Source organism: Mizuhopecten yessoensis, unplaced genomic scaffold, assembly GCF_002113885.1.
Source record: "Mizuhopecten yessoensis strain PY_sf001 unplaced genomic scaffold, ASM211388v2 scaffold3963, whole genome shotgun sequence".
Taxonomy (NCBI): Eukaryota; Metazoa; Mollusca; class Bivalvia; order Pectinida; family Pectinidae; genus Mizuhopecten; species Mizuhopecten yessoensis.
The window spans coordinates 28,350-56,275 of record NW_018405307.1 but is presented as its reverse complement, the minus strand read 5'-3'; the positions used below and the strand labels follow the sequence as shown (position 1 = coordinate 56,275).

The following is a 27,926-nucleotide window of genomic DNA, read 5'->3' as shown; positions in this document are numbered from 1 at the left end:
TGTCCAAAAAATACTCATTACAGGGACAGAGAGCCGACGGGTATGGGAACTTCTCACGCTCGAGACCGGGGAACCAATCTATGAGGAAAATGGATCCATGCCACCTACTAGACAGACTGCTGATAATGTTGATTCGCAGGATTAAGCTTTATGCATGTGTTTTCAGCGTGTCAGTGTGTTAAGCGTTATGCTTTCAGTATCAAGAACTTTGTCAACTTACAGTTACATTTCAGTAAAGCAAACCTTATTCCTTCTGGATTTACAGAAAGTTATGCCGATTTTACATATAATTGTATGTATTCTCTTTCGGGATTTGTAATACCAGATTCATGTATCTCTTTCTATTTATTTATAATTGAGACAATTTTTTTGTTTTATTATCAGGTTTTGTCTATTTTCCGTCATACAAGGAGGCCTGTAATTGCCTGCTCCTTATCTGTATTATAATATTACTTAGTACAGGAAACTTATCAGGGTAACGTGTTTGTAAGTTTGAAAGTTTTATATATCCGTTCGTATTGGCTAGGTCAGATTCCTGGAGTCTTTCCTATACAGGTGATAGAGTAACTGTATGATTACACAAAGGTATAGTTTAGGTGAAATATTTCTTTGATCTTAAGATTTGAGGAATGTGGAAAACAGGTTGTTGTCCTAAGTGTTAATTTTACTGTTATCCTTGTATGTCCATGTATTACCATCCTATTATAACTACAGACACAGTACGGCTATTCTATCGGCGTATACAGTTATCACTGGTGCAGTCTATTTGTTTACATTGGTGTTTACTTTTGAGTCGACTGGATTTTTGGGAGTTATCGGAAAAGGTTCCGAGCTCAAAGCGCATACGTCATAGATTAAACCAATCAGAAAGGGTATCCGATACAGGTTACATAGGGTCAGGAGGATTTGGTATAACAGGGGATGCACATGCAGCAACAGTGATTTGCGTGACCGGAAAGCTGGCTAAACCAGGAGGAAACCCTATCCACCCAAGCGCTGACAGCAGTGCTACCGATGCACTGAAAGCAGTACACCTACGTTAGGTGACGTAAGGGTAAGCTTAAGAAGCGCACAACGGGGCGAACGATTGTTAAATCGCCCAGTTGTGCGCACCATGTGTGGACGATGTGCGTACGGTGTGTGAGCGATGTATGCACGGTGTGCGCATGGTATCTCTGGTGCGTTGTGCGGTCACACATCTGTAACATATGGCTAATTGTTACTTACTATTTTTAAGGTAATTGCATATCATACTTAAATGTGCAAGCAGATTGCAACTATGTATTTGTTATTGCTACACTGATCCCATCAAAGACACATGGGGAGGAAATATGTGTTCACTTCATTGTAGGGTGCGCTGCACTTAAACGTGTAGTCCAGATGAAGTTTAAGCATTGTTTTAATACGTAATTTGTCCTAAGTAAGCATGCTATTCACTGGCAAAATTCCAAAGTATTGTACAGAGCAAACGATCTGAACTAGTGGCAGAGAAAGGAAGAAACCTGGATACGTCACCTGAAGCAAGTTCTGAATCGAGATGAGGGGGCCCATATTATCTCGCACATCTATCAACAGGTGTTTAACAAAGTGTAGGCTTGTCTATTGTTCCGTTTGATTAATCATATTATACAACAAGAATGCAAACACTTATAGCGTAGCCTATTCAACGGCGATTGTTATTGCCAACTCGTACATATTTTGCACCTTTGTGTATATACGTTTCACTGGTCATGTGTCCGATGAAGGAGACATCGTACAAACTGTGCTAGTTATCGAAATTCACACATAAACACTTAAGATTTTTCTTCATGAACCATTCTAAAATCCATGCGTACCAACACGAAGATAAGGTTTTGAAACTAATGGGTGAATTTTTCATGTCTGAAGCACTGAAGCAGCCCCTTTGAAGGTCCGACTGAAGTAGATCTACATGTGTCACATTTCTAGTTAATACAAAATCTTATTCTTATCTCCCTACCAAATTCAGGTCGAAGTAATTTTGAAAACTTATGTGCAATATTCTTTCTACGATCGTGTGACAGTCGTTACCCCGAACTTTCAGTACTTTATTATTTAGCAACAAGTTAGGGGTACGGGGGAAGAAATCCCAAAAAGTGGGCATATCAAGTGAATCATCATTACAAAATTTAAAAGCAAGAAAGATGGATATCTAATGATATGTGTAGGTGTGATAATTTGATGAAACCCGACATGTATCATGCTTTTCCTGTCACTCAAACGAAAAATGCAGAAATGAAAATGTTATAATTTTATGGAAAAAAAGTGTAAAAATATAATAAGCAAGAACATTACAACACTCGAGGTAAATTTTCATATACAACTGGAAAGGTTTTTCTTGTGTACATGTTTTTCGAAATATAAAGCTTGAAAGGAACATGGTCCGTGGCATCCTGGAATTAAATGAAGGGGGCGCTGCAGTCACAAATTGGTTGTTTTTGAGGAATAAACACTGTTTTGCAGCTTGACCAGCAAATACATTATATGTCTCATGAAATAAATCACCGACGTAAAAACAGCTTTCAGATATATATATATTAAAAAGGTATCGCTACCCGTCCGTCATCATAACACATTATTTTGACGTCACTTGTTCTTCTTTCGTTTCTTTTTCTCTAAATACCATGAACTTAATTTTATCTACATATATTTTTTCTCGTGTGTTGTAATAGACTGTATCGTCTTACTGTTGATCACAGCTGTTTTATAAACAAGTTAAGTCATTAGCATAGTTTATATATTGCCAAACCTTTGGTTTTTATTTAGGTTTGGGCGGTTTTATTAGTTAACTTGTCACTTGTATTGCAATGTATCTCTAGTTATAGCAGTGAGAACGAATTCAATCTGATGTTTTCCCCGATATAGCTTTGTACGCAAAGGCAGACTACAGTGTTTCTATTAAATATGTTGTTAAAATATATAGTTGAAGGTCGCATTCGGATTTATTAACGTTAACAAAACGATGTTTTTCTCTTTCTATTCTCAAATATTTAGTTCTATAAAATAATATCAACATATTGAATATAAAAAATCCGTAAAACATTGAGTTGAAAAATTGTAATACATCATCAGTCAGAACTATAAACTAATCAACTATGTTATTGACATTCATATTTCAGTGTGATAGATATGAGTAAATTCACCATAAACTTGCACCTCACACAGTTCCAACATCATTCGAGTACCATGATTTGGGTTTCTCTCGACGGTCAATGTAGATGGTCAGATACCGGACGTACTGTGTCGTAGACATAGACGCTAACACAGCTTTGATATCCATGTAGCACCTGTTTCTTGATGTCCAGTCAGGTATGTCTCGTATCCGGCGTTCTGTTTAGTGTAATATCGTGGATGCTGATGGACACATTTACAATAAAGCTTCGAAAGATATAGCTTGATAAAGACTACTGGCATATGTTATGGTCGCCATCAGAATTTAAGTCGGGATTTTGAGATATGAACATCTAAGATTTTTCTTATCAGTTTTGTTTACCAACCTAGTTCTGTCTTTGAGAACTTCAAACTACTTTGGGTTGACTTATATTTGTCGATGCGGAGGAATATTAGTACCTCATGCCACATCATGCTTTTAGAGATATCAGAAGTCTTCTTAGTGTTCCCAATATCCCATAATCAGTAGACACCATATTACGGTATAATGCGGTAGACACCACAGCAAGGACTGATTAAAGCAGGGGACAATACACATTTATCGTCTTAAACGATGGACGACGATCAAACATTCAGATTAAGATATATCATGTACATTATTTCTTTTGTTTGTTTGTTTGTTTGTTTTGTTTTGTTTTTCCATGATGACAATTAAGGTTTGCTCAAGTTCACAAATCAGTCTTTTCAGCTAGTCAATGGTACAGAGATAATTATCTGCCTGGCAACTGCTTTATCAAAAAATATTCTATAAAGGTATATTTTGCTTACTCCCAAACAAGACGATTGATAAACAAAAAGATGATTAAATGCTGTTTTAATATTGTTTTTATTACATTTGCTGTCATGTATTAATGAATATTAGTCAAATTAAAAACATTATAAGAAATATACAAATGATAATAAAAATGTAATTACATCATTAACACATGTAGGGTGGTCATTGTCGACTACAGGCAAACACTACAAGAGACGTGGTCCTCCTTCAGAATTATTTGTCTTCATATACCCATACACCTATGGTATAGCTTGGTACGTTGTAACTGGAAATGTATATACTGAGGATACGTCACAATCTACGACAAAGACCGCGTTCTGTGACTTTGTACAACTAAGACTTCCAATGAATTTTAGTAATATCAGTGTCAGGCGAGATCGGGTTATTTTAGTCGTGGGCTTAGACTCTGTAACATGAAATGTTAGAGATACTTAGCCCGATCTCGCTCAGTAACAGGCAATTTTATTTTTCTCGAAACTCCGAGATCGAATTTTTGTTTTCGTTTTTTCCCGCTTATGATTACAACTATCCCGTCTGGGGACTCCAAATTAACATGGTATCTACACTACTAAAACTACATGACAAAGAAAAACAATAAACCTGTTGTCTGTTTTCACAAAGAAGACACCGTACTTCACCATGTATATTATATTTTATCTACAACATCATTAATATAACAACATCAAAACAATACATACAACGACAAAACAGAATATATATAATGCATCCAATGTATACAATTTCGAGCCGTTAAGGCACGGATTAATACGTCGCTTTTTAAAAGTTCGCGTTAAGATACTAACAGATATAAGACCAGAACGAAAATCCTAGCACGGGGTTTGACGCGGAGTATATCTGTCTGAGGTGAAAGAATATTAATTTCGGCGACCAGACAAGATAGCACGTACGTATTTAGGTGAATATTTGCAATCAATCATGCTTTTAACAAGGTGACGTGCATCAAATGCCTAATAACGTAGCATATCTGTTGAGAATATCTGTTTTGACATTAAATACCTTTTATATCTTTGTTTTAAACAAAACAACAGTCCCTTACGTGGAAACAAAACTAGTGCCCATGCCATAGGAAGCACATACAAGAATAAAGCATGAATCAAGTCCGTTTTAAATAACTCTATCCAACTTGAGAAAAAAAAAATACTTAAAGTTCACGTAGAGTTCGGTTCCTTTTATCTTAATTTGGATATTGTATGATTCTTGGTCGACAACACCTGGGCACAACCACTGTAGCTAGTAGGCTTAGTAAGTTAGAGTGACACTATACTGATGGAGGTTCCAAGCTTGAATCCTTGTCTAGCCCCGTTGCTTTTGATTCAGAGCACCGGAGTGGATTATTTAATTATTTATTTATTCCCTTTTTATTTTCCAAACGTATTTATCGATTACATGTATCAGAGATTAAGGCATACTGGAACAAAGCTTCTAATGTATATTTGCAGTTTTTGGCAGTGTGTGCGATAACCCTTAACGTATATGTTATTGATATTTCCTTCCAGTTATATAATTTACATCATTTAAATGATTCACTAATTTGTAGGTACAGATCATTAAGATATACCATAAAACCATTTACATGTTTAAACGTATAGGGAATGGAAATTATTATTGTAAAATGTTTTGTTAGACAAAAAGCATCTTACCTATATCATAATAAGTGGAGAAAAGTTGATATTAAATGAAAAATTTGTCTCTTTGCGGTCCATGTGAAATCGATAATCTGTGAAAACTTCGTACGTATAGATTCATGGTTTGGATATTTCCCACGCAAACTACGAAAATGACATTAAAAGCTAAACGTGTACCTGAAAAAAGTATTCGAGAGAGTACGTCAATTTTTGCAATTAAAACAAAGCACACATATCAATTAAGCTATCCTATTCTTATTTTACAGGACGATTTCGATGGAATCAAGATATCTACAATTTGTGTATTCATATGTTACAGCATACCTTGCAAATTAATGATATACTTAAAATAAACGATTAAATCACATCTTCATACAATGGTGCAAAGCAAGTGACAAATATATCTGAATAAACCTGTAGGATTAAATATATGTATATTTTGTTTCAATTATTCTCAACTTCGAGTTACATTGCAAATACGCTTATTTAAATATATTGAAGCTGTTCAAACATTTTAGAATTGTCTCAATGCATTGCTTATCCTGGTTAGAGGAAAGCTGAATTATAGTGATGGGGAAATACTGCTCAAACAAAAATGAAAGCAGCCGAAAACTTACTTATTGTATCATTCAATGCAAAGAAATCTCTTTTAAAAAGCCAATAAATAATGATATCGTTCAACACATTACTGACTGTGTATATCAATGCATATTTCTTAATATAGTCAAAAGCATTTCGATTCTCGTCTAACACTGTACAAAAAACAAAAACAAAACCTAGACATTCACCTCTCCCCTCGATCAGACTATTTCTTTGATCCCATCAAGATATCTATATATTTTATTCAATGCAATGTGTATACTTCATGTAACCGTATTTCTGGTCAACCACCTGTCAACTGTGTGCTTATCTAACACTGCTCGAAAACTTGATCAAAGCTACTTATACTTTTACTCCCAGACAATCATCTCTCAAAATACCTTCCGGGATCGTTAAATGACAAAGTATATATTAAGTTCACTGCAATGGTTAACTTCGATGAATACAAAAGTCTTACAATAATAAAAACAAATATATAAAATGCTGTACAGAACGACGAAATACTGAGTATGACAATATATTTAACCTTAACACTGACAGCATATACGATACTTGCTTGGGTTCACAAAACTAACAATCCGATATGTGAAAAATTAAAAATCATACAAGAATTTACAACTAAACATAAACAATCTACAACACTGTCAATGTTCATCATAACAGTACTTATTCTGTTAAGTTAGGAGACGAATTTATCAAAACAAAAGGTATATGTGTGTAATTTAGTTCAAGTAGTAAGGTTACGTTGCGTTGAATGATCAAGCTATCCAGTTTACAAGAAGCATTTCCCTATGTTTCCTTGTCAACATCTGTTGTCTCGTATATATTTGGAATGTCCACCTCCCTGCGTCCAAGCTGTTCATAATTTGCCTCATTGTGTGAAATCTGCGCAATGGTTTGTTCCTTGTTGTACGTTGCTATTTCGTCGTAGGTGTTATCTGGAAAATATATGATATTAACATGAGCTAATGAGCCGTAAGGTTGAAACATCCTAACACCGTCTGACGTTGGTTCAAACGAGGGAACAATGTGCATTCAAGGTATCGCGTTTCCTTTTCAGAAATCAATTCATTTGGAAACTTGTACTTTTTCATTGTAAACCCTCATGTTGTAAACATTAACATTAAAGGTTAAATAATTCATATGTGAATGTACAAAGGCAGTAGATGTTTACCTTGATTTTGTTTTAGCTCTATCGCAGTTCTCGACAATGATATATCTGTCATATGAGAAGAACCTGTGGTGTCGCTGCGCGTCATCGTCCGACGTCTGACCAGTACAATGACCAAGATGACCAGAGCCAATAAAAACAATCCAGATACGATGCCTATCCCGACAGCGGCGTCTTCATTCGTTATAGTTACCACTATAGCATAAAAGGTAATGAAGTTTCACTGCGTATGTCATGCATTTTCCGTTAGTATTATTTTCTTGTTATTGTTCCTCCTTTAATTTTTCGAATTGGAGTGATTTTTTGTTATTATATTCTACACAAAGTGTTGAATATAAATAAATGTAATACTGAAGAGATCACTCTAATAAATTGTTTTGAGAGGATAAAGTCACAAATATATAAATTGTAGGGATATCATGTGAATATTACCATTGGCGTCACATGTGTTTCCAGTCCATCCATCAGTACACCCTGTCGCACAGTCCCCAGTGCTCTTGTCACAACTCACACCTCGACATTTGCCACATGACTTTAAACATTGGCTGCCATAAAAACCGGCTGCACACACTACAAGCACAATCATACTCAAATGCCATAAAGTATCCTAAATAACTGGTTCTGTACATGTTATATTGCTAAGTAGGTTTCAGAATAAAAAATATAGGCGACACCTTATAAAACGGTATTTTCATGTAAATATCAATGGAGCAATGACAATTATGATAAAAAGGAAATATTTAAATGGGCACCCTAGATAACTTCGAGGAAAATACGACCAAGTAATTATGTGCACTTGGATATGATATGTTTTCAAAATAGACTATGATTGCCACATGAACACGTGATCATTGTCCTTAATACAATGCCAGCTTAAACTCGTAAACGTTTGTCTATTTTAATATTAAAAATCAAGCAATATCAAATACGACCCCTTACAAACTGTAACACCTTACTGGTTCCGTCTATATATTATCTAGCTCCTAATGTCGATTTAATGATTTCAAATATTGCCCCGAATCCTTTTTTAGCTGATGGTCGAATTATAACATTATCTATATACAATGTTAGATAGAAATAGAACCAGAGTGCGGTAGCAAATAAGTAATCAGGTCTCTGTAAAGTAGCTTTGGTCCAAATCATATATCCCTTTTACCAAACTAGGATATGTTCCTACATGATGTACATGCAGGTGATTTGTTGGAATTACACTGTTTAGTATTCTTGTGGTACAATTGCAACTAAACAAAACAAGTAAACTAGTATGGTATTAACGATGTAGTTACTTTCATCAGTGAATTTGATTTGATAGGCGCACTTTTTTCAAGAAAATAAGTTGAAAGTATGTCTCTGACATGTCATTGGGGACTTTTAATAAGTTATCTGTCGTGTTAGTCGTATTTAGAGTCATATTGCTTTAAGACGAAAACAAAGTAACTGCTTGTTTGAGCGGAAATAATTATAAATAACGGATAAATTACAATATAATTTATATCATAGTCAGCTTATATCAACTAAGTAAGTAGTCATTTATCATTATTTTGATATTCAAATGAATCCAAAAAGATAAAGTTAAAAATACCTGATCAAATAATTTTTCATTAGATCAATGTGTTTTTACAAAGAAAATCTTTTACTTCGAAATATGCTTACAAGTTCCCAACTCAAAATATTGATTCCTCAGTATGAACAAGTTCTCATCATTTTGTTTGGTCACTATCATCTTACCTATCTATTAATGTATCATGTACCATTGCTATTTTTTTTTTAAAGTCATGGCATATCAAAACTGATTTAGTTACTTATTTCTATATTTCTATTGATATGTTCAAGTGATTAAGGGATATTAATATTTGCTCACATTGATTTTCTATTGATAAAACGTTTCCTGCAAGGAACTGATGATTTATTAGTGGAAGCTTTCAATACAATCCCAGTATCTTCCCAAGATTTGAATAAAGTATAAAAAAAGTTTCAAGTCATTTCCAAGTTAGGTAAACATTGATACAACCAAACGATCGTACCTTCGCATTCTCCGCTACTTCTGTGACATAAAGTATCTTGACAGTTGACAGGACAAGACTGGTTACACTCAGTGTCATAGAGTCCTGCTACACATTCTAGAATAAAAAAAAAAAAAAAAAAAATAATGTCCTCACATAATCTTAATCAGATGTCACAATTACAAATCTAGATGTTTTGGTCCTTGATCATATCAGTCACCATCGCTTAACAAAACATTTCATTACCAAATAGACCAATTACAAAAATAATTTGTTCTTATCAGCATAATCCTATGACAACATAGAAAGTACGTTTTGACTATCATAATTTTCACAATTAAGATAATCTATATTGTATCAGTAAATAAAAGAAAAAATGTGTAAAGCTTTTATATTTTCAGAAATTTTACTTATTTCCCATTCAAATTGTAATGCCACATACCACCTATTGCTGCATCATGTACGTTAACTTATCGTTATTAGGAAACCAATATGTGATATAAACCTTGAATGCATGTCATTATTTTAAGATAATAAGGCCAGGTTTGTTTTTTAAGTAATCATTCGATCATGCGGTGAGCCTTACTTCATGTCGTGATAACAAGATAATTAACACGTCATTACAACATAACCATATGCTATTAAAACCGATCAATTAACATGTTACTACGAGATTGTTGGTCTAACATTTTTCTAGCGTAATTTGATAACTTTAAACTTGGAGACGCCGACATGACATACATGTAATTGTTCTCCACTCAAATTGTCAGAATAGCTGGCCAGCATAATCTGGTGGCTTCCATATTGGAACATGAAAGTTAACTGTTGAATTATACGTTGTGCTTTCCTTAGAACTGTTGAATTAGAAAACAGTTCACCCATGATAGACAACAGATTATTATTCTAGACAGTAGAATGGGCTGATGTTCTTGGGGCATGGACCACTTGCATAATGCCAGGATTTCAGATTGGAGATTTTTTTATGGTATTTTAAGATCAGTGTTTTCGCGGGTCAAATCAGCAAAATTGATAAAAAAAATCATATTCACTTTTATGATTTTTTTTTTCAATATGTCACTGGTAAAAATGTAAAGAAATATATTACTCCGACAAACTATTACATATGGTGTGAGATCTATGGTGTGGATCGTGTTTTTACGTTTGTGCACCTACGTTTATTTCTTCTTTGATATCGTTGAATATTATCTCGATATTATGAAATCACTATCATTAAAACTACAGTGTAATTATATTGAGTATCTTAACATAAACTCCTGCAGGTCATTGTAACTTTTACCTTTTTTCTTACTCATCAAAGTTTCATAAGCAAAATAACTACTTAGAAGAAAAATAAGGTTTTCTTACCTTAGCACTGACCGTTGTCAATGTTACAAACGTTGCTTTTATAGGTTACAGGGCAATGACTTACACGTTAGACAAATTTATGTCTAGTAGTGATATTATGTCGATATGAATCATGTATGACAATATACGAGGTCAAATGCGAAAATGGCTGGCCTAACATCATAGACCGATCCGGTGGTATATTTTAAATAGCCTATTTGTCAGCATAATCACCCTTGCATTCAATGCCTTTTTAGCGATGCTCCAATTAATAATACCATATCGGCAGAACTTTTCATCGTAATGATTAAAAAATGCCTCAACAGCACCTTATTACCACATCATCACTGTCAGAATGCCTCCATCGCAGTTTTGATTTGAGTTTAAAAAAATAATAAAACTCTGAGAAATATGGGGGATGGGAAAGACGGTAAAAGCCACACTCAACTGCTGCAGCTGGTGCCACTTGTGAAGTGTGGGCAGGTGCATTATCCTGAATCAAGAGGATACCTGATCTGAGCCTTCCTCTCTGGTACTCGTCAATAGTTCCTATAATGCAGCAGTATACTACTGCCCAGTGATGGTTTAACCTTTTTGAAGATTATCTACCATGATTATACCTTTATAATTCCAAATCACAGATGTTTTAGCCTTTCAAACCGGTGTTGTGCTCTTAAATTTCTTTAGCAGAAATGAGCCTTAATGTGTCCAAAAAATTGATTGCAGGATGACTCAGGATCAAAGTAATTAACCCATGTCTCATCCCGGCTCACGGTTTCCTTCAGAAAATTATCTTGGTTGCGCTGAAAACGTTCCAAAAGTGTTCTTGAAATATCCAGCCCAGTCAACTGTTGGTCTGGTGTCAATATTCTTGGAACCTATTCTGCCGAAAGTTAGTTAATGTGATTGACATCAGCTGTGGATGCGCCATAGCAACTTGTCGTGGGCTTTGATTCTCACTGCAGCCAACCCCAGGCACACGTTACAGACTGCTTTTCTGAGGATTAATACGACCTCATTTGGAGGGTGCAGTAGATACCAGCGAGTGGGGCACCAGGACCTTCCCATTCATCGGGTCAAGGTCAGCCGCAGGTTATCTGGCAAGTCACGGTCACTTAAAGGTCAGCCAGATCTTTGCTGATATGGAAATATGGTTCGAGAGAAGCGCATAGCGCGAATCATTGCTTTCAACCGGTAATGAAGGCTACGGTTAATCAGCTTTGTCAACCATACTGAAACAGTTGTCACCCAGCAGAGGACTATTGGTCCAGTATGCCATTCAGTTCAAACAGGAACAGACAGCACCGGAACTGTTAATTGGTGCATACAAGGAACATAGACTGGTACCATACAGTGATCCGACTTACTTGAAATTGTGAACTTTTGTATGGAAATTAATGTGTAAAAATATCTATGTGTATGTATGTTAATGAGTATTGTAGATATGTTTAGTGGACAGTTAACGGAGACGTTATGATCAGGGGTAAGTACCCAAGGTGAATGATCAGTATTATTGTATTGTTCTTACCTTTGTTGTTAATCTGTTACTATAGCAGGCATTCAGTAGCATATCGCTATAGAAAACGAACTGGGCTACAATGGCGACAAGCTACAGGTTTTCGTTAAAAAAGAACAGGCTAAAGCACGAGAACATGGAAAACGTATCAGAGATGTAAAGCAGGCAGTGGGAGACGCAGAAATAGCCATCAACATGGAAAATGAAAAGAAGAAACTCTTCGTAGAACAAGGGAGAATTGAGGCAGCGAGGGAACTGGAAAGGAAAAACTTCATGACTGAACACGCAAGTTTAGACGAACAGAGAAAAAGCAAGAGCTGAAGAGCAAGCTAACAAGGAGCACCAACGAATATAGAGCTACATCAAGCAGAGTAAAGCACGTTATGCGCTAATGCGACAAAGGAAGATCAAGTACAACGATGACCAAATATGCCATATTTTAAGGAAAACAAGGATAACATGGATGCCTACCTACAAAGTTATGCTACTGCACATAATTTGAACAGAGAGCAGTGGGAGGCTTACATGGGTGCGCTTTCCAAAGGTAAAGCTCTTGATGTGGAATGTGGAACAATCTTTAGACTTGGTTGCATAGTTGCAGTCAGTAGCAAGTAAGACATTATCTCAGTTTTCAGCTATCCCAAGATATGAAGTGAAATGACCAAGACGGATAAGACTTGTGTGACGTTTATTCTCAGGGATCAATTACTACATTGCTGCATTCAAAGTCTGACATAATTCATGAATACAAGAGAGGGTGCATCGAGAAAAAGAGCATCTGGGAGAACCATGCTTAATGCCATGAGTAAATCTAGCGAATCTAACAGAATCGACAAGTGGCCACAGTGGTCACAGAAATACCTAAACTGAGTTTATCATGAAATGTCAGGATTCTCGGATCTACCGATATGCCTGTTGTTAGAGGTTGTGTGGGAAAAATACTAGTATCCGGTAGAGTTGTCATTAAGAAGGAACTGGTCGTCTCAGGCAAGATAACGGATCAAACCCAGATTTGAACATTAGTTGACGGGTCGCGGTTCTGTGTTCCTATTACGGAATTAGACCTAGATACACCCTATTTTCGGTGAACTACTGATGCATGGGTCCTAGAGACGTCACTTTATGATCTAACAATAGGAAATGTGGAAGGTGCCCTACCACCGGTTCAACCCGATGTAACGTTGCAACAAAAGAACGAAGCTACAATGCATGCTGTGGAGACGACAACAACTGCAGAGAAGAAAACAGGGTTACATACCTCTTACTGTTCCAGAGGCTTTAAAGGATGTTGGTAACATAGATAAATCGAAAAAGGAGCAAAGAACAGACGAGTCGCTTGCAAAAGTTAGGAAATTGGCAAATACCTGGTCGGAAAATTAAACTTTTACATATATATTACGTATTTAACGAGCACTAGTCTAACCACCAATGAAGTCAAATAATTAGCAAATAGAAAACTGATTTTGAGCATCAACGTACATGAACATTTCCAGCAACGTCTGACACATAGCTAGTCGCGACAATGTGTCAGACAAGTCCGTAAAAGTTACGATTTATTTCAGAGGTGTTACAGATACCTACATTTGTGTTACCACTGAATATGCTACCCGTCATATTTGTTTCATTTATAGAGGTTGTTTACGAGATTAACTTCGGCTACGTAGATTATCATATATTTAATTCACATGAACTACTGAAAAAAAAGATGCCACAAATGACCATAAAGTCCCCTTTACTTCAAACTTATCTGAAAACATTGATAGTCAAAACTTCTAGTACACATTCTCGGTGTTTTGTTGTTAATGTTATAATTAATACAAATATTACAAAATCGTGTGCCGATTGATAATATTTATTGTCTCGATGCAGCAATTTGTATATACCATTTTCATTTACCAATGATGTGTTCCTTGTTTCAGGCTGTAAAATGAAATACGTCTTTTTGTTATTTGGTTTATGGAATCGGTGTGCTTATGATATGTAGTTAAATGGTCCTAATTTTAATGGACGTAATATATTAAGTCTTTGGTAAACTTGGGCATAACTGTGTCCCAGAATACATATTTGGTCGAACGGAATCAGAAACTTGCTATACCTCAAACTCAATTCCTCTTTCTGGTTTACTATTCCAAAACGAATTCCGTGTTTCTGAAACGTAATATTCTGCACTGCAAAATACTATCGCATGCATTTATGTCTCGACGATAAACTGAGAAGTTAAGATTGACTTAATCTCATCTTATTTACGCTGTCATATCATGTTTTGATTGGTTCATTATGAGAGGTGCTGCATATAGCTAATTTTATCTACAGTTCCAGTTAAATTTCTTTATCCCAATATCAAGATCTAATGACGATAGCGTTTAATATGATATTGCATCTATGTAAGAAAATACATGCACGATTATACTGATATCTGTCTGAACACTTTACAACCGTCTTCCATAAAATTCATCTGGTCAAGCAATATTCGGTTTTTAAGGACTAACAACGCTATTGAGATGTCGGTGATGGTTTTCGTTAAAAACGTAACAACGTTTCGTTAAGATTGTACACCATTTATGATCACCAGTAAATGCCTGATGATTAATGAGTCTTCCGCTAAAATAGCCGACAAGATCATCGTAGTTTTCCTCGGCTTTGTTTTATCTTTTTTTTCAGTAGAACGCGGCTATTTATATACATACTAAAGACGTTTGCTGAATGCAGCAAAAACCTTAATATAACCCTTACAATTGAGAATAGAGAGCCAAGATTTTGAGGATAAATTCTTGTTTGTTTGAACGGATCATTTAAGGATTCGAAATAATGCACGGGGAAACTTATAATGATTTTATTTTACTATTGTATCATTGTCTGTACCAAGAATTGTCAACATACCTGTACATAACCCACTGCTCTGATTACATATAGTTCCTTTACAATTGGACGGGCAGGTTGTGGTGCAGGTATCACCATAATATCCAGGTTCGCATACTAAAATGACAATATCAGCAGTCATTTGAGGTAAAATACATACAACGTTTATTTTATAACAAAAGGATAGATAAGGTATATGTTCAAACTAGATTTTGTTAAAAGGGATGGAGGCTTGAATTTACCATAAATAATATGTAATAAATAATGTGTTCACAATTAATCACTTGATATGAAGATACAATAGTATTGTGTTTATCTTCTGGTATTTTTAAAACTATCAAACATAAGAAATTATATAAATAGATTTACCACATAACTTTAAACATACAAAAAGAAAAGAAAACTATCTCTGATTAGATTTGTAGAAATGTATAACATCCTTTTTTTGCCCTTACATTTTTAATATACACGCAAAAATATTAAAGAATACGTCAAAAATGTCTTCCAATGACAAAGTTATCATACCTGTACATTTCCCTTCATATTGTGTGCATATGCTGTTTTCACAACTAGGGGAACATAGCCGATCACACTTAATCCCATAAAAGCCGTTCAGGCAAGTTGAAAGTACACATATATGTGACACCTAAACTCCATTTTTGTTATTTCAATCGTTAAAAATGTCCATGTGCGAAATATTGCATACGAAACTATTGTAACGATTTTACCTAAGCGAATTAACATTTTTTGGTGTGGAGAGGAGGTGGCAGGAAAAAATCAGCATGTAAAAATAAAGACGCAGAGCGCATAAGGACATGGTAAATAAAAACATCGCTGATTGTTAACATTTTACTGTTTCAATTTAAATTAAGTTAACTAACACTCATAATTTCAACTCAGTCATTCAATTAAATAATCGATCAATCATCCTTCTTCAGTCAACATCATGGATCAATAATTATCATCATTCTTAATTGATCATCATATTACACAATTACAAAACATAAGATCATCATCGCTTTCATCATCCTCACATACTTACCCGTCATTATCATCATTTATCGTTCTTTATATACAATCATCAATATATCATTACACATCATCATCATCATCATCATCATCCAATTAATCGATCAATCATTCCTCATCAGTCAACGTACATCTTGTATCCCTAATTATCATCAATCATTAATTCATCATCTTTATCATTATCCTTATATAATTACACATCATTATCACGATTACTTATATTCATCATTGATCATTAAATAAATCATTCTTCATCAGCCGTTCAATCAAGTATGATGAATTGATTTTATGTAAAATATAAGTACATGCATCTTTTTTTTCAGTTGCATCACAACAGTTAACACTTGTGTAGTTTTACATTAACACATCATCTTTCTATTCTTTACCCGCCATCCGTACAAAATCGTCCTTACTCACACCCACCCACACGCACACTTTTAAATACACAAACACAAACAAGCAAAGATTCGAAGAAATGCAAAAAATGAAAAGCTACTAAAAACAGTAAACACAATTACATGAATCAGTTGAGATAGAGACATAGAGAGAGAGGGGGGGGGGCTATTATTTTTATTTAGAGAGAGAGAGCTAGAGAGAGCGAAGGAGAGAGAGAGAGGCGGGGGAGTGATTAATAAAGTGTTGAGCACAAGATTATGAATAAATGAAATGGAAAAAAAAAATTGATTCTGTAATTTATGTCAAGGCCCAGGAGACAGGTATCAGAATATTTTTTTTACAAAACAAAAAGCTTTTCCCATTTTTTCCCATTCCTTTTCAAACTTCTCTCTATAAGTGTCTCCTTTGCTATTTGCTATAAATCTTTGTATATTATGGTAGTCTTTTATTGTGTTAACCAAAGCATTTATATTTAAGGAGCTATGAAGAAGACGCATTTACTATATATATAGTGTTTAATTATAATGAGTATCTCATTATCAATTCTACCATTCACATTTTGTGTAAGAAGTCCAAATATATAAAATTATTTAATGAAATCAAAAGGAATAGTTAGTGCATCTAACAGAGTTTCAAAACTAAAAAGAAGTTTCTAAATCTCTTGACATTCCCGTAAAATATGGGTAATAGTTTCAATCTCAGAATTGCAAAGTGTACACATAGGAGATACAACTATTCGAGTTTTAATAGGAAAGAATATGTTGTCAGAATATGGTGATTTATTCTATACTGAAACCACTGAAATTTTGTATAAGTAGTTATAGCAAAGGGAAGCTTAAAAATCTGATGCCAAGAAAAGTTACTAAAATCAAAGACTCTATTCCATTTCTTCGGTCCTGATGGATCAATGTTATGTTTTACCAGGATATTATAGAAATGTTTGGATCCTTTAGACGTTTTAAAGAATGGTTCTAACCGTACAGGAATAAAGGGACATATCAATTTCAATTTAGGAAAATCTGGATTAGAGTTGAAATATTTTACTGCAGAAAGAACACTGTGATATTAGAAAATTAGTCTGTATTTGATAAATTTGAGTGAATTACTGAACTGTATAAAAGGAACCAGAATTATAGTCTGTTATCAGGTCATTTATATTAATAACGTCTTTCTTAACCAATCCTTAATGAAAATTGACCTTCCATCAGTAGTAATTTTGTCATTAAACCATAAGGGGATCTTTAAGTATACCCCATTTTAGTTAATATTTATTTCATTTGCCAGATACAAGTTTTTTACATTTATTTTCACATAGCTTTATATAATCTTAACCACAATTCGCCAATATGTCTATGTTAACGTATGTTTTTAAAATTGCTTGCCATTTAGATGTACATTGAAAAAACTTCTAATCCAACCTAATTTGAGTGGGTCTATAACAGTTTTGATGTTGCACCATTAATGTAGTCTTGAATAACAATTTCTCTTTTTACTTTACCCACTTTACTGTTCCATAAGAATTAATAAAGTATATAATTATATTTACAAATAAGCGCTTCCTCTGGGTTTGGCGGTGAGATAATTAAATGATTAAATTGTGAAACCCAAATTGATTTTTTTTATGATTTTTTTACCAATTGGTGTTAATATTCTCCTATTCCATGATCTGATAAGTGATTTAAGTTTTGTTAGTTTTTTTTTATCGAAGTTCAGTTTAGGTATCTCATGTAAATTAATGTAAAATGCAATGCCAAGAAGTGTGAAGTTTTCCCTACCCTATTGTAAGTCAAGTTTTGGAAGGAATTTATCTGAGCTAATTTTGTTATTGCCAATCAAAACCACTTGAGTTCTTGAAATGTTAATTTTTAATCCTGATATACTTGATGTAGAAATTAAGTTCAGTAATAGCTTCCTGTAGTGTTCTTCCTGTACCATTAAGTACAAGTGCAGTGCCATCTACATATTGTGATAGAAGTATAGAACAGGTATCAACATTAATACCCTTAATTTTCTTATTGTTTTGATAGCTTTATAGCTAAAATTTCAGCACCAGAATATACCTATATTGAGCAATCGGGTCCCCTTGACGACAGCCATTTTTTACTTGAAAAAATGAAGACAGATTCCGTCACTGATTAATAACAGCACTAGCATTATTATGTAATGTTATAACCCAGTTTAATATGTTATTTCGAAAAAAAATGTAATACTTTCTCAATAAATGCCCAAGAAACCGAATGAAATGCTTTTTCGAAATAAATCATTAAAAACATATCTGAAATATCATTTTCCTATGGATATTGCATTACATCATATATCAGTGTAGTGTTTCCCCCTATATAACGACCCTCTAAAAACCCTGTCTGATCTATATCAATTATTTCATCCAAAACTATTTATATTCTGTATGCTATTGTACTAGAAGCTATTTTACAAACAACAGTTAGTAGTGTGATAGGTCTCCACTTTTTTTTATTTGCATGAGATAGTGCCTCGACGTTGTGAGATTGATTGATTACCTTTTGTATAGCCTAAATTTATAGATTGAACAACAAAGTTACCTAAATATTTCCAAAAACACTTGATTCAACCGTAAAGCCATCTATACCTTGAGTTTTAATATTTTTCATACGTCTTCACGTTTTACCAGCTTCTTCCAATGTGATTAGGCCATCCAACTTTTCAGAATCATGTTTACCTTTTTTGTTTACATTATAAGGTTCCAAAATTTCATTTTAATTTACATCTGCTATGGCATTATAAGAATCATACAGCTTTTCATAAAATTTCTGAACTTCTTTCAAGATGTCTGCCTGATTTGTAATTGTTTTTCCGTTTTCTGATTGTAATTTAGGTTTAATTTTAGAGAATTTCTACTTTCCCGACAGCAAAAACAGCATATAGGCTTCTTCCCCTCTTCTATCCATTTAGCACGTGATCTCACTATACTACTTTTTAATTGTCTGTTCCCTAATTTCCTGTAATTTTGTGTTTATACTTCTAAATCAACAGTATCTATTTCATCTTGTTCTTCAATTGCCTGAATTGTCTTCTGAAGATTGTCTTCCCGTACATTTTGTTGTTTTTCCTAAAGGATGAATAAGATATAGTTCTACCTCTAATTTGCAAAAGTAATGTTTCAAGAAATAATTGATCGTCGATCATAAACTCAAACTCAGCATCTGAAATGATATTTATATTATCTAAGTTTTAAACTGGAGGACAGTATTGCGCTTTCATCTCACTGATACAAGTTTTTTACCATATTTAAGTACTCTAGTTCCTGTAATAGACTATTATTAAATTTCCATACTCCTTAACCAGGTTTAATTTCATTAATTTTCAAAGATATCATAGGGAAATAATTGTCTGATCGATAACCAGATTCTATTTTGGATTTTTCAGTACTAGAAATGAAAATTTTATATGATATCAAAAAGAGGTCTAAGTGAGCCCGTTTGAGTGGGCTACTTTTCCTCTATGTGTATCTTCTTAAGTCTTCATTTTGTTCTCTAAAAATATCTACCAGTGAAAAATTATCTATGATTTCTAATTTTGTTTCTCTAGCTTTAGGATTGTTAACATTTTTTTTTATGTTTTTTATCATAGTCAGATTTAGGAATTAATACCTGGCTAAAATCACCACAAATGAGAATATATCTATAATAGTTTCAATAATTATATCATTAAAATCAGGGTCATCCTTATTTTGGCCATACACATTAATAAGTGTAAGTATAAAAGTCTCAATTACAATATCGAAGGCTTACAAATTGCCCGTGTTTTCTTTCTTTTCTTTATTCACTTTAAATTTAAAGTTATTTTTAAAAAGAATAGCTACGCCTCTATCATTTGATTTAAAAGAATTAAAGTAGCACTGAAAACCCCATTCACTTCTTATAATATTTCCCTGTTCTGAAGTAAAATGTGTATCTTGCAAGCAGAAGACATTACTACTTGTCAACCAAAGATAAGAAAACACATCTTTACGCTTAACTGTGTCTCCCAAGCCCTGATCATTAGCCGATACAAATTGTGTCTGTGCCATAGCTGTGACCTGAGAACGAGTTTATTTGTTCCATCCCAGAAATAAGTAGAGGGAAAGCAAAGATCTATAAAGAAATTAAAAGAAGAAAAACAGAAAACATGAAAGACAATAGTAAAGTTGTCATTTCATAGATACTACCGCCTACAGCACAGTCTGTACCAGAATACCTGAGATAGATGACCGTGTCTGCAGACGGGGTTCGCTGAAGAAAGGAAGTAAGTACAACACCGGAAGTAGTATAGTAACTATCGGATAAGGTAGACTGTTATAAAATGTTATAAAATTCCGGAAACATAAGGGAAGAGAGGGAAAAGATTGGATTGCAAGGAGAATATAGCTGAGGCTTTTAAACTTATCAGACAAAAAATCCGGAAACGTCAGTAGCATATACATTGTACTGTATATATTGTAAAATATATTTTTTTAAGATATGGAGGCATGTCTATAGATATGCATGTGTATCTAGATATACATTTCGATATATATATATATATATAATATATATATATATATATATATGTATATATATAATTAGTAGTCAATAATCACTTACAAAAGCAGTTAATATTACTGTAATGATAAATAAATAAAATAAATGAAACGTAGACTTACCGGAGTATAGGAATAATAGATCCCATACCATACACACGATTAAGCAAAACACTCACTGTAAATTATCCAAAAGAAATGACACAATCACAGACTCACACATTTAAACACTGTCCAAACACTGTCGTAATATCGGTAAAACCAGGGTACTTCCTGGCGGCACCATCGTCCTAGTCCATTACCGATCAATATGCGCTAAATACACATATTTACACAAAGTTGGAATCTTCCACAAGAAAACTGTCTGTGAGTGGTGTGCAAAACTGGAGCCTTCTCTTTCTACCAACAGTCAGTATAGAGAAAAAAATACCGTCCGCACTGTATGAGTTCTTCACACACTGAAGTGAAAACGCGTCATTGATGATCTGCTGGTTGATCTTCGTGAGATTCTCGAAAACCGTTTCTCCAGTCTTCTTCAATTTTGAGTGGGCTTTGCTGACCTCGTTCCTTTTTCGTCGATGCGTAAACTTGACGATGATGTTTCTCTGTCTTTCCCGGTTAAACTTTCCAAGACGATGAGAAATGTCAATGTCCCCACTAGTAATATGCACCTCAAGTTTGGAAGACACAAAGTTCAGGAATATGTCCATACATTCCTCCACAGTCTCTGAATCAGATGCGTCCTTAAGTCCGTGTATTCTGAGTGATTCATTGCGGCCGTGCTGCTCCAAATTGTTATGACGTGCTTCTATAGCGTCCATAGAACCTGGGTCTCCAGGTTTCCAATGGTCAGACGGAGATTCTCTGCTTCCATTTCCAATTGGAACACTCTCCCTTTGAGTTCTTCAATCAGTTCTTTATCTTGGAATCAAAGTCTGCCTTTGTATTGAGTGTAGTTAACAAGGATGAAATATCATCGGGTCTGTCCTCAATATTCTTATCCGCTGCCCTGGTCTTAACACCGGCTGCTCCTCCCGTACTGTGCTTTCTGCTAGCCATGGTTTCCACTGAGTATTACATATATCAAGTCAACATATACAAGTCCATGTAGATATAGTAGAGTGTGATGTGAGCAGTAGTCACTTGGTAGGGTATCAGGCCATTGTCCTAACTCAAAACGTCCAAAACACACATTTCCATCGAAAATTCCAAAAAACAGATACGGATAAGAGATAAATTAATCACTTATGTAGTTTGTAATCCAAAAACTATACTATAAAACGTGTAATAAATTAAAAGAAAACCTTTTTTTGTCGGAGCTCCAGTAAAAGGACTACCCAGGCTCAGCGCGACATTGACCCTCTTATACATAGTAATTATAGTAAACAAGTTTAAATTGTGGTGCATTCGACAGAATTTCCAATGCCATATTGGACTTACATAATACTTTTTAGCAAAATTAGAAATAGTAAAGGACCATTAGCATCGCGATGGCCTCCACCCATAAATATGTCAGTCGTTTATAAACCACAGCGACCATGTTTCATAATCGATCGAAACATGAAACTGTTAATACACAAAACATGCTAAACGTTCCCTTATCTATAATTAAAAAAGTGATTGGCAAATAGAAAAATATGACTGTTTGTGAGCATCATTGTACCTGAACAATCCCCGCTACTTCTGTCACACAGTGGGTCTCGACAGTGTGCCGGACAAGTCCCCTTACAGTCAATGCCATAAAACCCGGATGCACATTCTAAACACAATTAAACAAATACATGTTTAACGTCTCGTTGCAGTAATATTCACACATTTTTTTTTAATTTTTATTATAGCAATTATAGTTGCCTTGCTGTAGGCTGTGTACTAAAATACCTCCTTTTGTTATTTGATATATTTAAATTGTGTGTTTATAATGTACATTTAAAGTATCCTCTTGACGTATGCTATCAAGTTTCTAACTGCGATATAGTTTGCGATAAATAAACTGAGAATATCTTTACGCAAGCTCATAATTATATCTTTCTGAACACATGCTAACCGTCTCAGATAGACTGTATCTGGATAAACAAATTTTGGGATTAAAAAACTAACAATGCTATTGAGATAACGGTGATGGCTTTCGTTAAGAACGTTTCGTTATGATTGTACACCATGTATTATCACCATTAAATGTCCTAAATGTATTGCTATACACACCTAAAACGGATAATTAATGCAGCAAAACCTAGATGTTACAGTAGTCAATGCAATAAAGGATACACATCCTAATATTTAGAATTAATGTTTTTTATGTGTAACCGACCATTTCACGTTTCAAACTAATAAATAGGGAAACAATAATTATATGATTTTACTACCGTCAACGGCCTTACATATCACCATACCTGTACATATCCCAAAGGGCTGAAAACATATATCCCTTTTACAATTGGACGGGCAGCTTGTGTTGCAGGTATAACCAAAATATCCAGGTCTGCATGCTTAAATAACAACACCGGCAGTCATTGGAGACTAAATTAATACATCGTTCTCTTTACTTGACCAAACCAGGCCCGATAGATTAGGTATATGTTCAAAAAAGAAGTACAAGAAAATGCAGTCTTGAATAAAACACAAATACGATTTTCCAAGTACATTTGTATCTCTTTTCAAATAAGTATACAATTGTATCGTGTTCTATCTTCAACTGCATTTAGAAATGTAGTCAATAATATCAAATTTGAACAAATAATTCTAATACATTATCTTTGGCATACAAAACGAAGATCAAAATACCTCAGATTTTTTTTTTTTTTTTAATGTTTTACATCATTTTCTTGCCCTTGTGCGTTTTATTATACTTCTAGATAAACAAATGGCAACGATGAGTACTGAAATGGAAATGTGTACCTATTGTATATATGTATTTGAGGCATTGTCTACAATGATTTTATATAATAAGTAGACATGTATTTTGAATACTGCTTACCATATGCTGATTTACTTGAATAAGAAAATGTTATAATGAACATGATGATATACTGTTAGTATGATAAGACATATCTATATGTCATCACTTTACCGAAAGCCTATACGACGCCAAAGCAAAGACAATACGCTATCTTTAGATATATGTAATTACATGCACATCCTCCGGTCACTGGATCACACAGGCTATTGGCACAACCTACATCACAATCTGAATAACAATTACCATCACCATATTTCCCAAGCGGACAACCTGAAAGATATTAACATACGAGTTTGGACATAAGCCCATCTGTTATCATTTTAATAAATAATAAACTATATTTAACCAATTTGTATTGTGCTACCATTGTCCAAATACCATTGATGCACACATTTCTGTGTATGTTACATCTTCCACAACGTTATAATGATGCACAGACATGAATACTAACTTTTTAATTGCAAAATAATTTACTGACTTGTAGATATACAAACATTTACAAATGGCAAGGATGAGTACTGAAATGGAAAACACCAATTATGTAACTGTACAAAAAATATAAAATTGAACAGATATTTTAAGTATATTGCAAATATGATAATATGGTTAACCATTTATCTTAGATAGTGTTTCATGAATATTCATCTTTGTCTAAAATTCAACTTCTGAAAGTGTCATTATCCCTCAATACTCTCTACTAATGTGGATACAACGTTTTAAGGTTAAATATGTCAGCTACGTACCGTACACTTCTACCTCACAAAGCGCCAGAAAAGCGCTATTAGAGTACCACGCTAGACCTCCTGACCGCCTGTCGCTGTATATCGTCAGGTACTTGGCGCTACCTGTACATTGTATCTGGGGAGTCAATGATAACGTGGCTGGCGTTGATGTTGTGTCTTTATAGCAAAGGTGACCGTTCCGCCAATCCGAAGTGTTCGACTGGTATATTTGATAGCCACCAAATTGTTGTTTTTGCTGATACCCTTCATCTAAGTTTGATAAACAAGATTATCCAATAGAGCTTATGCGTATATACTGTTTTTACACAGGACTATTTTCGTGTTTTCTGTGACAAGCGACCAATGCAGAAACATCATGAGGAAACACGGATTTTTTATTTCATTTTCTTTTTGGGATAAAACTTCTGCAGCATACATTTTTACGTGCGGTATCGCTATATTTTTATTTCCATTCCAACTATTTTTTGACGCCCTACTTTGTAACACTTTCCTTTTTGCCCTTATCATAAACTAGGTATATATATCTTGATACAAAAATACATTTATCTTTTTATTGGTTATGTTTTTATTACGTTCTATTAAATTTATATATCACATTAAAGCATGTATAAAGGGAGGACTCATTGATTACATGTTGGTTGTTCTCATCAGTATTTGTTTTAATACAAGTGTGCCTAACAAGGCTTGGCTTTGTCACAACTCATATCCGTAGGTTCACGCACATAAGTACATACATGTATCGACGGTTGACGTGTGTTAACGTATACACCGAAAACCGTGTCATAACACTTGAGGTTTACAATACCAGTATTATACACAACAGTCCGTCGTTAATAATCAAGAATTCAATCAGGGTCGATACAAAACAGTCTTATGGAAACCTCTGGTGTAGAGACGATTCAACAGTCATAATATCGACTTGATGGTAAGCATTACCAACAACATAAACAACCTGACATGTTTATTGTATACGATATACGTCATTGTATGTACATTGCATGTTGCTTTTTGTGTTATTATGTTAAATGATGTCAAGCTATCCTTATCCTTGTTGTTTTTATCATTCTCGGGGTAGACCTAACGGGCCGTTTAACCATGCATAGCTAAAATAAAATGTCCTTCTATACTTAATTATGTAAATATAGTTTTTGAATGTCAATGATCTCAGGTCCGGGATCAACGACTTTCCAATAACCAGTGCCATATGAAGACGGGTGGGATGAGGATGGAGTGGAGTTACATTAGTCATCTTTCACGACATGCAATCAAACATCGCAGTGCCGTCTTAAGGTCACGACTAACACGTCAAACCTTTAGAAGGCAGAATTTTGTTTGATTGTTGAATAAAGAATCAAAATATATAATTACTCACCTCTGAAGTATATTTTGACGTATTCCATAACGACCAGTTCCTCTAGATCAACTTGCCACCATGCCTCCTGTTGGCCTGTTTGTGTGTGTGAACAACAGCTTTGTTTGTCGAAGATTTGTTTTTTACAGCCATCCACTGCCTTGCCACTACTATATGCAGCATTGAAGTTTGAACTTTGAGTGGTGTTTTTGACATTTGGCTCACGATTGGTGTTAACTGTAAAAATAATGAATTATTATTGTATATCTATATATATATATATATATATGACTGATCTAAAGTACTAATCATTGTCACTATTCTCAGCATTGCAATGTCATCCATGTATACATGTGTTGATGGTAAAATCAAATATTAAAAGACAGAAATGATGAGCAGAAATTAGTGGAGAACCGATTTTAACAAAGGTAAAAAAAGTATAAAATATACCAACACAATAGTTTGAAAAAAGAACCAGGACTTTGTTATTTCCTTTTTAAAGATTCCCTTTTTAACTTATGTTTGTCTTTTAATTGAAACTGCTAATTAAATTATCCAGATTTCTTCTCCGTTTTGAAATATATGATACAATGCATATGCAGCTAATAAATAGAATTTAAAAACATCTATAAACGAACAAAAATAGTTATCACTTATGAAATATGCTGATGTTAGAACATACCCTCTCGGTAAGCTTGAAACCGTTGCCTAATTATGGTTAAACAAGTAGGTACTAAACAGAGGTCAAAGATTGGAATTGTCGGATGTTAAGACTAAGTTTATAACAAATGTTATTATAATCGTTGTAAATTATAATTAATATCATGGTAAAAGTAAATTAAGAAAAAAATGTTGAAAAAAAGAGAACTCAATTTAATCTGTATCGACAATTTTGTCCAGCAAAATGATCGCCAAAAAGAAGTCATAAACGATGCCCTCCACGAAAAAAAAAGGCACATTTTTTTTTTTATATATATATGTGTCCGTCTTGAAAAAACGTACGGATATATCTTTTAAAGTTGTTCGGATCCAGTATCTGAATTTGATCATAGTTATTATTTAGGAGACCTATGGGACAAGGAAGTAATGTATACAGTGTAAACATTATGAGGTCGTAAACCTTTCGGAGAAATCTGCTCCTTAAAAACACAGAACACTTACCTTACGTAAACACCAACTAGATGTAATATGATACTCCTAATATATAAAGACAATAAGCCCCTCGGTTAATGCATACAAATAAGTTGTAGGTTGAATATATTGGTTCATACCGATTATGGAAGACTGATGTTTTACTGTCATTGGCTTGCGAACAGTGTTGTAGAATCATATCAATCGCTCAATGTTAATACAATAGAAAGAACAATAGCGACAAATCACCATTGCAGAGCAATATTTGAAACACAGCTAGTATATTGTCTATGTACATAACCTGAAATAAATGCATATCGTTTGATACTATGTCACAACAACTCAACGCGGAAGTTTGAAACATGAAAATCGGGTACAAGCTATACAGTTACCCCTACCTTCTATACAAGCAATGCGTTCTATGGTAAAACACATGGGGCTTATGCTACGGGATATACATGTAAGTCCAGATCAACGTGACGTATATGTTTACTATTAGAATGAAGGAAAAACAGAAAGTGCACATCCAATCATACCTGATGTGTTGACAATTTCCAAAGTGAATAAGAGACACAGAACCTCCAGCAGCCAGATAGTACACACTTCCATTCTACATATCCTGCGTATCGTTTAAAGCAGGAGATTTGTGTCTGTTCTATCGCAAGTAAACAGGTATCCAA

At 34.3% G+C, this 27,926-nt stretch overlaps 1 protein-coding gene across 1 annotated transcript; it reads right to left on the bottom strand.

Moving 5' to 3' along the window:
- Nucleotides 1-4,002: 4,002 nt before the first annotated feature.
- LOC110448269 lies at nt 4,003-27,926 on the bottom strand. Its single transcript, XM_021494439.1, has 11 exons — nt 27,783-27,926; nt 26,137-26,352; nt 24,765-25,013; nt 24,193-24,291; nt 23,456-23,551; nt 22,729-22,824; nt 15,125-15,220; nt 9,406-9,501; nt 7,814-7,951; nt 7,385-7,576; nt 4,003-7,148 (listed from the first exon to the last, which is right to left on the bottom strand). The coding sequence occupies exons 1-11, from the start codon at nt 27,853-27,855 to the stop codon at nt 7,000-7,002; spliced, it is 1,500 nt and encodes a 499-aa protein (XP_021350114.1). The 5' UTR covers nt 27,856-27,926; the 3' UTR covers nt 4,003-6,999.

Bases quoted from the DNA above. Each gene is read 5' to 3' on its own strand.
- LOC110448269 (XM_021494439.1), bottom strand. From the start codon at position 27,855: ATGGAAGTGTGTACTATCTGGCTGCTGGAGGTTCTGTGTCTCTTATTC. The intron at 15,221-22,728 runs GTACAATGATGC...TTGTCATTTTAG, and splicing joins AAGTAGCGGGGATTGTTCAG to TATGCGAACCTGGATATTAT. The intron at 9,502-15,124 runs GTATGTTGACAA...TTTTTATTCTAG, and splicing joins GAGCAGTGGGTTATGTACAG to AATGTGTAGCAGGACTCTAT.